The sequence below is a fragment of the Gymnoscopelus braueri genome (assembly GCF_963280865.1).
Source record: "Gymnoscopelus braueri genome assembly, chromosome: 20".
NCBI lineage: Eukaryota > Metazoa > Chordata > Actinopteri > Myctophiformes > Myctophidae > Gymnoscopelus > Gymnoscopelus braueri.
In genome coordinates this window covers 45,673,494-45,684,460 of record NC_137622.1, presented here as the reverse complement: position 1 = coordinate 45,684,460, position 10,967 = coordinate 45,673,494, and the positions used below count along the sequence as shown (strand labels likewise).

Below are 10,967 nucleotides of genomic sequence, written 5' to 3'. Positions count from 1 at the left end.
ATTACACAACCCATGAAGCCTGAGACAATAATTTGATGACCGCTTTCCGGTAGTCTCCTGCCGGCGACATGCTAAGATTCCAGCTCTTTGTGTTGACATGTCCTGTATTGTGATGTTTAATCTCATATTAGTCTGTTCTGTTGACTACATGATTTTATTATTGATGCTTTTGCGTATTTTAAACCTGTTTAGTACTAGAGACAGACAGGATCTTTACAGGTTTACAGACACGTTTTACTTACTGTACGTTCAACACATTTCCTGAAGGTTCTAATCTGACTCCTCATCCTCTGAGCTGCTGCATTATGTTTGTGATTTACTTAAAGCTTTTATTTTGTACCAGTAGATATTCTGAGACAACAGCATCCATTCTACACACAGGTCTAAACCTAAGGGTAAAGGTTGTACCAGTAGCTTTAAATAAATAACTCCATACACTGAACATGTTAACTTTATTAACACAGCAGGCATGCTCAACATGCATGCTCTGATGAACAATTAAATATGATTTGTATTACAAACAGAAAAAAAGCATCTTCAAGAACTGTCTGACAACATGTTGGTTTAGTGGAGTCTGGTTGTGTGTGTGTTGTGTTGTGTTGTGTTGTGTTGTGTTGTGTTCTAGTCCATGTGAACATAGTTCTGGGTGGGTTGTGGTGGTTGTGTTGGTTCATGGTGGTTGTAGTGGTTGTGGTCCACGGTCAGATGCTTCTGGGTGGGTTCTGGTTGGGTTGAGATGGTCAGATGCTCGTGGCTCATTCTCCAGGCTGCGTTGAGACGCTGGTCTGGTCAGATGCTGTCCAACTTCTTTAAGACGTAGGGAACTGGACAGACAGACAGACAGTTAGATTCCATCACAACATGTAGAACACTTTCTGAGTCAGAATTAAAGGTTCTGTACGTTATGTTATTCTGGTTAAAACAAAACAATCTTTTAGCCCTAGAATATTACATGTGATATTACATGTATGTAGTCATGTATTCCAGATAAACAGCCATAGATCACTCCTATGTCCTCCTGGGAAGCAGACTGATCTTTGCGGCATTAAACGTTGTAGTACTGCATGTTGTACTCACTATAACTCACCCAATAATTACTTCCTGAGACTTGGAGTCAGATATTGTCCTCTAGTTTCATATCCATTTGAAAGTTCTGGCATAAAACGTGTGTTTAGTCAAATATCTCCACTTTTCCACGAGCTGCACACGGACAACGTTCTCTGTCCACGTCGGGGCCAGAAATGACTGCTGGACTGAACATAATGACTGAACATAATGACAACTTCCTTTAGGAAACACATAGTACTGTATGTATGGGCCACACAATGTACAGGTGTGATTAATTACCCCACACCAATCACAACACACATGTCAATCATGTTCCCCATACCTATGTGCTCCCTAAAGGAGGTTTTCAGTCCAGTGTAACAGAGTTTAGTGGGATCCACTGGCTCCTTCAGTAAGGGCATTTCTTATTGGTAAGTGGGGGCACCTCATTGATTAACACAGGTGTCCATGTTAAAGCGGTGCCAGCAGTAGATGTGTTCCTCACCACTAGAGTCTGTATGTTTACTGTGATACCGTGATGAATACTGGTTGTTCTAAACATGCTAAATGTACATACATGAAGTAGTGATGCTTTGTACATGTATTCAGTTAGTCATTTTGACAAACCTAACAGTTTATTGTTTACAACAAACTGCTGCTAATTCTATTGTAGACGTGCTGAGGCTTGGGTGTGTTACACCAAAAGAAGTGTCTGACCAGAGACGTGTGTCTAGTCTTACCAGAATAAACTGTCAACAAAGAGAGAAGTGGTCTGGAACTGCATTAATCCACAACGCAGATTAACCGTTACACCAGCAGTCATTTCGGGCCCATGATCACTGTCGCTGACAGAGAACGTTGTCCGGGTGCAGCTCGTGGAAAAGTGTAGATATTTTACTAAACACACGTTTTCTGGCAGAACTTTCAAATGGATATGAAACTAGAGGATAATATCTGACTTAAGTCTTAGGAATTAATTATTGGGTTAGTACAACATGCACTACTACAACGTTTAACCCATTAAGACCGGGAAAGAATCTGTGTCATTTTTAGATTTCTTTGGCTATTCAAAAAATAGCAGATCTACATCTTGTAGATCTGCTTTTTTTTTTTTATCGTGAAAATGTGTCCAAATCTTTGAATATATATATTTTAAAAGTGAACATTTGTAACTCAAATCTTTGCTTCTGGGGGGTCCCTGGAACAAGATATTTTGAGATGGGGGTCCACGGCCAAATACATATCATTTTGGGGGTCCTTGACATGAAAAAGTGTGAGAACCACTAACTATAGCAACATACGCTTTTCAAAACACTGTTAGGATTTAGAAGACATTTGTAGAATCCACCAGAAGCAAATATTTGAGTTACAAATGTTTTCTTTAAAAAAAAAAACGTATATATTCAAAGATTTGCAAAAGAAATCACGATTTTTCTAAAAAATAGCAGATCTACAAGCTCATAGCGCGGCGCTTGTAGATCTGCTATTTTTGAATAGCCAAAGAAATGTAAAAATGACACACAGATGCTTTCCTGGTCTTATAAAGGGTTAACGCTGCATAGACCAGTCTGCTACCCAGGAGGACTGATCTATGGCTGTTGATCTGTATGTGTATGTATGTATGATGGCTCTTTAAACCACATGAACCCTATAGCATCCCTATTCTGGGGTGAGCTTGTAGATCAGCTATTTTCAGCAAGGTGTGTAGAGCCTAGGGGGAAAAGGAGGGGGTCCTAGTATTATTATAAAGCCTTGGGGGACTCCAGTCCGGGCAATGGGTTTTTAATCAGATCACTTTGGTTGACATGGTAACATAATAAAACTGCCCCAGTCACATCCGGTCTAGAGCCCGCCTCCTCCAAAACTGTATCCGGTAGTATACACACACATCACACGGACGTTTCCGTATCCTGTCCTCTGCAGACCGGATGTACAAAGCAGCCAAAGCCAAAGGATCCCAGTGAGTGAGTGAATGACATTGATCACATAACACTGTGAATGTAAACATGAATGATCTATATGTCTATGTTTTATATGTATTTATATGATATATTATATTTATATTACCTGCTCGCAGGAAAGCCACGTAAATAAAGAAGTTTCTGAGAGAAGAAACAACATCTTCTCTCATCTTCCTCTTCATCTCCTCAGGATCCATCTTAGGACCCAGACCCTCCAGTTTGAACATGATGGAGAGATAAATGGAGTTTAATTTGATTTAAATCGGGTTTAAATGTAGTTTAATCTGGTTTAAACGCAGATCTGATCTGGTGTAAAGCATGTAGCAAGAACGAATAATATGACCCGGAAATGACGTAGAAGGCGGGGTTGCCATATTGTGTGAGAGGAATAAGCAACTAGGGATATGAAAAACAAGACCAAAAGAAGCACTTTAAATCATTTGCCATTTAAAAAAATATTGAAATAAAATTTGGAATATTTTTTTAAACGTTTCAACAACACAAATGTGTCTCTGGGGGTCCGTGGCACCAAATATTTTCAGATGGGGGTCTGCAGACAAATACATATTAATGTGGGGGTTCATGACATGAAAATGTTTGAGAACCACTGGTTTAAACAACATTAGGAAACAAGACCAAATAAGCCACTACACTTTATAAACAAGACCAAATAAATAACTCTTGAGAAAGAAGACAAAAAAAAACCCTGCAAACTAACAATATTTACAAGCAACTTGACAGAAAAACAAGCCTAAAGTCGCTTATAATAAGCAGACCTGGCAACAGTGGTTGAAGGCTACAGCGGCTCCACAGGGACAAAATTCATAATGTCGAAGCAGTAGCCTGGCTGGGGTCAACTCCTGTTCTGTTTTCTGATCCGGTGTAGACCGGATACAACCTCTGACCGGAAACCATGGCGGGAACCAGAGTGCCAGTGCACCTTCAAAATGATTCCCCTCGTTTAGAATGTGTTTAGTTCTATACCTCTATGGTTTAGTTTGGTATAATCGTTTCGTTTCTTTTGGTATAATAACAGTTTGGTATGGCCATCTTTTATTCTAACTAAATATAGTAATACATATATATATAGTATATACATATAGTAATATATGTATATACTAATAATCGTTTGGTATGTCCATATTTCATTGTAACTCGCAGCGCGACTAAACCATAGAGGTAAAAAATAAGGAATACTAATTATATTTATTAATAACTAAAATAATTGTTTCACATTATTCGGGGGAACAAAAACAATGCGGCACCAACCGGAACCCACCACCGGAAACCAACTCCCCGCCCCTTATGCTTTCCCCCTGGTGACGCGGGGTTAATGTCGTAGCGGAAATATCATTTTTGTGATTTATTATAGTGTTAAGTTTACAATGTCTATACAATGTTTAAATGAAGATTTATTGAATGAATTGTAACAATGTTTACATGTGATTAAAGTCTTCTACTGCATGAAGAAGACATTATTGTGACGAATATCTACAATGTCCCAATAATATACAAGAGATGTAATGATAATAATATTGATATTAATAACAAAATGATCATATTAATAATAATAACGCCATATACCGTTCCATATAAAACTCCCTACAATCACAGGAAGCTGCATGGAATGAACTATGAATAATATAATAGATATAATGATTTATAAAGTATAATGATATTTGTGGACTTTATTTATGCTCATTTATTTAAACCTTATGGAGAGAGAGAGAGAGAGAGAGAGAGAGAGAGAGAGAGAGAGAGAGAGAGAGAGAGACAGACAGACAGACAGACAGACAGACAGACAGGGTTATATATTTCTGTACTGAGGGTCTAGAGGATTAAAGCATCCAGTCTGATAAACCCCCCGCCCACACACACACACACACACACACACACACACACACACACACACACACACACACACACACACACACAGAGAGAGAGAGCATCCCAGATAAGGAGGGATCGGGTCGCTTCATCTGATTCTCAGGCTAACGGATCATCCATCCATCCATCAGACCCTCTTACAGAACAGAACCACACCACTGGTCAGTGCGTTTATTCATGTGTGATGTTTTAATGTCTGCGTGTGTCTGTCTGTCTGTCTGTCCGTCCATCTGTCTCTCTGCCTGTCTGTCTGTCTGTCTGTGTGTGTGTGCTGAGGCACCTTGCGTTGATTCCTAACGTTGTGTTTAGAGGAAACGGTTTAAACATAACGGTCCTGATCAGAGCCGTTACAACACAATGGACCGTTAGGATTCTGTAGAGGATTACAGCACACAGGATGAACAATAACACGTTTAGTGTTTAAATATATATAACACTATATTTACAGCTCAATGTTTGTCTTTGTTTGAACCCTGATGTGAGGATGAGGATGAGGAGGATGATGGTGATGGCTGCTGTGTGTTACTACTATGATTTATATTAATGTTTAAACACGTTTTAATCATGTTTTATTATCAGATGTTTCTCTGTAAGGTGGACTGGAAGATAGAGAGAGGTTGTGCATGGATGGCTCATTTGCATAAACACACACACACACACACACACACACACACACACACACACACACACACACACACACACACACACACACGACCCCCACACATTGATCTAGGACACAGAGTCACTACATCCCCCTCTATCCCAGCCTTATGCTCATTTATATATACATATATAACCCGTCCCTTATCCTCACTGTTTTATACATTTATAGTAGGCCCGTAACGATACAGTAACTGCATCGATGCATCGTTTTGAATTTTCAACGATCTACTATATCGATATGCAAACAGCTAAATATCGTATCGTTTGACTTTGAATCGTATCGAATCGTTTTGCAATGCAAATAATCGTATCGAATCGTTCTGCAATGCAAATAATCAATTATATCAATACTAAGTACTTTTAAGAAGAAGAAAAGAGAAAGAGGGGTTTATATCCAGTATCCAGGTATTTATTTTTCACACAGAATTTTTGGGTAAATAAATAGTTACTATATCGATTTTAAATCATTGAATCGAATCGTATCGTTCTAAATTAACCTGTCCTGTATCGTTCATGTATCGTATCGACTAAATCGCTGAATCGAAACGTATCGTATCGTTCTAAATTAACCTGTATCGTTCATGTATCGTATCGACAACCAAGTATCGTGATACGTATCGAATCGTTGTTAAAACGTATCGTTACACCCCTAATTTATAGGCATTTATATTATATATATATTATTTGTGTGTGTGTGTGTGTGTGTGTGTGTGTGTGTGTGTGCGTGTGCGTGTGCGTGTGCGTGTGCGTGCGTGCGTGCGTGCGTGTGTGTGTGTGTGTGTGTGCGTGTGCTAATATTCCTATTCTTGTGTCTTTCTCCAACAGACTGATACGTGAACACATGTGTGTAAAATATGTTCATCCTATAGATTCATATGAATGAATAAATGTGTGTAAATCATAGTTTATTATGAATGGGCGTCGTCGGCTTTTCTTTGCTTTACACCGCGTGTCCTCTGTGTGTGTGTGTGTGTGTGTGTGTGTGTGTGTGTGTGTGTGTGCGTGTGCGTCCTCTGCTCTGGTTGCATGCAACGCACGCGCTTTGCGTGAGAGATGACGACAGGGCGCAACATAAGTAGACCGGAAACTGATGCTTCACTGTTCTGATGACGTCATCAAATATGAACCTTATGATCAAATATGTTTGATGCATAGAAAACATACCATAATATATATATAGACCATAATAACCTACCTCATGCCTTCAGTTCATTCTGAAAGCATAGACTTATGTAGGTTATAGTAATATTTATACAATTTACAATGTATCATTTATCAGACACTCTTTATCCAGAGTGACTTACAATAAACAACGTAATACATATAGAATGTATTGTCTCAGTAAACTATAGGATCATAGAATACAGAGACAGTGTAGTGTCTCAGTAAACTATAGGATCATAGAATACAGAGAGACAGTGTACAGCAGTGTCTCAGTAAACTATAGGATCATAGAATACACAGACAGTGTAGTGTCTCAGTAAACTATAGGATCATAGAATACAGAGACAGTGTAGTGTCTCAGTAAACTATAGGATCATAGAATACAGAGACAGTGTAGTGTCTCAGTAAACTATAGGATCATAGAATACAGAGAGACAGTGTAGTGTCTCAGTAAACTATAGGATCATAGAATACAGAGAGACAGTGTAGTGTCTCAGTAAACTATAGGATCATAGAATACAGAGAGACAGTGTACAGCAGTGTCTCAGTAAACTATAGGATCATAGAATACAGAGACAGTGTAGTGTCTCAGTAAACTATAGGATCATAGAATACAGAGAGACAGTGTAGTGTCTCAGTAAACTATAGGATCATAGAATACAGAGAGACAGTGTAGTGTCTCAGTAAACTAGGATCACAGGTAAACAATGAACCTAGCATCAGTCTACATAATATAGTATCAAAATAATAATCAGTACATTTGAAACTATAGAAACTAGGATGCCAGGTCAACAAATGAACCTGTCATCTGTCTAAATAACATGCTATCTAGATTACATTTAACCTTTGCATAAGACTGCATGGACATCACGGCTAGATCAAGTGCTACGGGTTAAGGTGGAATATGAAGGGTGAGTCTTCAGATTGAATGGGAGTGAATCTGCAGTTCTAATTGCAATGGGGAGTTTGTTCCACAGTTTGGGAACCAGAAGGGAGAAGAGTCTAGACTCTAGGACGTGTGGAGCGTTGTCAAGAGTGTTTTAGAGAAGAGAGTAGAGTCTAGGACGTGTGGAGCGTTGTCCAGAGTGTTTTAGAGAAGAGAGAAGAGTCTAGGAGGTGTGGAGCGTTGTCCAGAGTGTTTTAGAGAAGAGAGAAGAGTCTAGGACGTGTGGAGCGCTGTCCAGAGTGTTGTAGGGAAGGTTCTGACAGCTTCCCTGTGTTAGCTGATCTGAGTGAGCGGGAGGGGTTCTAGGGTTGGATCAGGCTTTGAAGATATGAGGGTGTCATGTGTTTTGTTGTCTTGTAGGCCAACATCAGTGTTTTATACTCTGTGAGGCCAGTAACTGGGAGCCAATGGAGGGAGAGGAGAAGACATGTGAACATTTTGGCTGGTTGAAGACCAAGCGTGTTGCTGCATTCTGGATCATTTGGCTTAAGTGTACATGCAGGGAGGCCAGTAAGGAGATAGTTACAGTAGTCAAAGTTGTGATATGACTGATGTCTGGGTAAGGAGCTGGGCTGACTCCTGGGTGAAGGAAGGGTCTGATGTTATAGAGTGTAAACCTACAGAATCTAGTGACCGCTGCAATGTGTGTCTTTAATGAGAGCAGGACTTGGAACAGAAGTCCCCAGATAGTTGTCTATGGACATAGTTAGATCCTGCGTGGGGCAGGACTTACCTGGGAAGAGGAGAAGCTCAGTCTTGTCTGGGTTCAGCTTGAGGTGGTGAGAAGACACCCATCCACTGTGAGATGTCAGAAGACATCCACTGTGAGATGTCAGAAGACATCCACTGTGAGATGTCAGAAGACATCCACTGTGAGATGTCAGAAGACATCCATTCCACTGTGAGATGTCAGAAGACATCCACTGTGAGATGTCAGAAGACATCCATCCACTGTGAGATGTCAGAAGACATCCACTGTGAGATGTCAGAAGACATCCACTGTGAGATGTCAGAAGACATCCATCCACTGTGAGATGTCAGAAGACATCCACTGTGAGATGTCAGAAGACATCCACTGTGAGATGTCAGCCACACACAGTGAACACAGGGGATTGTGTTTTTGGTCATGGGTTGGTTGTTGTTGCAGTGTGTTTATATGAGTGTGAAACCACCATTGTTACAGAACTTGTGGGTGTGCGTGCTTGTGTGCTTGTGTGCGTGCGTGCGTGCGTGCGTGCGTGCGTACGTACGTGCGTGCGTGCGTGTGTGTGTGTGTGTGTGTGTGTGTGTGTTTCATGCCTCTGCTATATGTCAATTGTGGAGAGAGACAGACAGAGAGACAGACAGACAGACAGACAGACAGACAGACAGACACAGTTCAGTGTCCCCCTGTTGTCCCCCTGTTGAAGACCCCTGCTCTAGACCTCTATAGGCCTCCAGACCGTGGCTTTGACCAGTGGCTCGTTAGTTCAGCCAATAATTGAGGTCGTTTAGTAATTAGATTCATAATGTTTCAGTCCTCGTGTCCCAGAAACACCTTGGCAACGGCAGAGAGCTGACCAATCAATCAATATCATTATCTATTGATAGAACAATCCATTTAATGAATCAATGTGTCGTTCTATTGACAGAGAAACGCTTTTAACTGTGTCTGAATACATCTATGTACCATGATGGATGATGGATGGATGGAGGGAGAGAGAGAGAGAGAGAGAGAGAGAGAGAGAGGAGAGAGAGAGAGAGAGAGAGAGAGAGAGAGAGAGAGAGAGAGAGAGAGAGAGAGAGAGAGAGAGAGAGAGATGAGAGAGAGAGAGAGAGAGAGAGAGAGAGAGAGAGAGAGAGAGAGAGAGAGAGAGAGAGAGATGAGAGAGAGAGAGAGAGAGAGAGAGAGAGAGGAGAGAGAGAGAGAGAGAGGCTAAGTATCGTTTATGATAGTCAGTCACTCATGTTTCATGCTCAAGTCAACTGAGTCAAACCGCCGGGATCATCATCATCATAACCTTTATTTAAACTCAAAGTACAGTTGAGGGGCAGGCCCTCATTTTCAATGTAGTCGAGATACACAACATAATAATCAACAGAAATATACATTTATATACATCAATATTAAATATATGAATTTGAGGACAGAGAAACTCAAACATATTCCAAGAACCAAGACAGATAGGCCAGAAATTAATTAAAACAGGGATCATTTGTTTATTTTTGGAACACAGTTCTTATTTGACGCGATATTAAACACGTCTATGGGGATTCAGAATGGGGGGGGGGGGGGGGGAACGTGCCCCAGGTAGGATGTGTAAATTACATCAGACTTCGGTGTCTATTGATGACATCATTGATGACATCATTGATATCGATTCTAAGCTAATAGAAACTACAGCCTTTCTCTTCCTGGAACGTTATCATGCTATAATACTGAAACAGAAGCTGTTGTTGAAATGACCAAACCTGCCTACTGATGAGGCAGGTGAGTAGACAGACATGATGTCATCTTATAATGAGTAGTGATTCTCTCTCTCTCTCTCTCTCTCTCTCTCTCTCTCTCTCTCTCTCTCTCTCTCTCTCCTCTCTCTCTCTCTCTCTCTCTTCTCTCCTCTCTCTCTCTGTGTGTGTATCAGAACCATACATATAGATCAGGATGGCTACACAGATGGGACATTATTATTCATTTGATGAGGAAGTCAAACCTGTTGCTTCTCCATCATGTGGGAGGAGTCAACAGACCACAACACCTTGATGCTGTGAAAGACTTTAATGTTGCAGGTTCATCTATTCTATATGGTGAGTCATTCCACTTAAAGTGCCCAGGCTGGCCAGGTCTTTAATGAGAGCTTTACCAAGCTCAGGTGTTGCTGATTGGGGAGAAGCAAACAGGTTAGATGTGTTAGATGAGGAGGTTTCAAATTGACCCCATACAGGTCTGTAACTCTCAGAGTGTACACATGGAACCAAAATGGACCCTTACAGGTCTGTGACTCTGAGAGTGTACACATGGAACCAAATGGACCCTTATGTCTGTGTTTATGAGGGTCCTTGAAATGACACGGTTTGAGAACCACTGTGCTACACTAAATGGAACAGAGCCTTCATTAGTATCATTGGTAACATTCATTGGAAGTAAGGAAGAGGCCCAATTCCTTTACTCTATGTCTGCTGTGCATAGATAGAGCCTGTTGAGCTGCTGCTGGTAAAACAAGCAGGTTTTGTTTTACCTTAACAGTATAGTGGTTAAAGTAAAGCAAAGGTCAGCCCGGATGGCTGGCGTAGCGGTCCAAGCACCTAGGCTCAATGTAGCC

General features: G+C 40.7%; 2 protein-coding genes across 2 annotated transcripts in view; one reads left to right on the top strand and one right to left on the bottom strand.

Moving 5' to 3' along the window:
* Positions 1–435: 435 nt before the first annotated feature.
* On the bottom strand, positions 436–3,357 carry LOC308075773 (mitochondrial import receptor subunit TOM5 homolog). The gene is made up of 2 exons (XM_080415725.1): positions 3,115–3,357; positions 436–824 (listed from the first exon to the last, which is right to left on the bottom strand). Exons 1-2 carry the CDS (start codon positions 3,233–3,235, stop codon positions 790–792), a joined length of 156 nt encoding a protein of 51 aa, XP_080271851.1. The 5' UTR covers positions 3,236–3,357; the 3' UTR covers positions 436–789.
* Positions 3,358–4,961: 1,604 nt separating this feature from the next.
* The window catches only part of frmpd1b (FERM and PDZ domain containing 1b), a gene marked incomplete at its 3' end in the record, with an annotated part of 82,064 nt that continues 76,058 nt past the window's right edge, over positions 4,962–10,967 (top strand). Inside the window, exon 1 of the mRNA XM_080415697.1 lies at positions 4,962–5,056. The remainder of the gene's footprint in view (positions 5,057–10,967) is intronic.

Excerpts from the sequence above, each read along its gene's own strand:
- LOC308075773 (XM_080415725.1), bottom strand. The coding sequence starts at position 3,235 with ATGTTCAAACTGGAGGGTCTGGGTCCTAAGATGGATCCTGAGGAGATG. Across the intron at positions 825-3,114 it reads CGTGGCTTTCCTGCGAGCAG|TTCCCTACGTCTTAAAGAAG; the intron begins GTAATATAAATA and ends CTGTCTGTCCAG.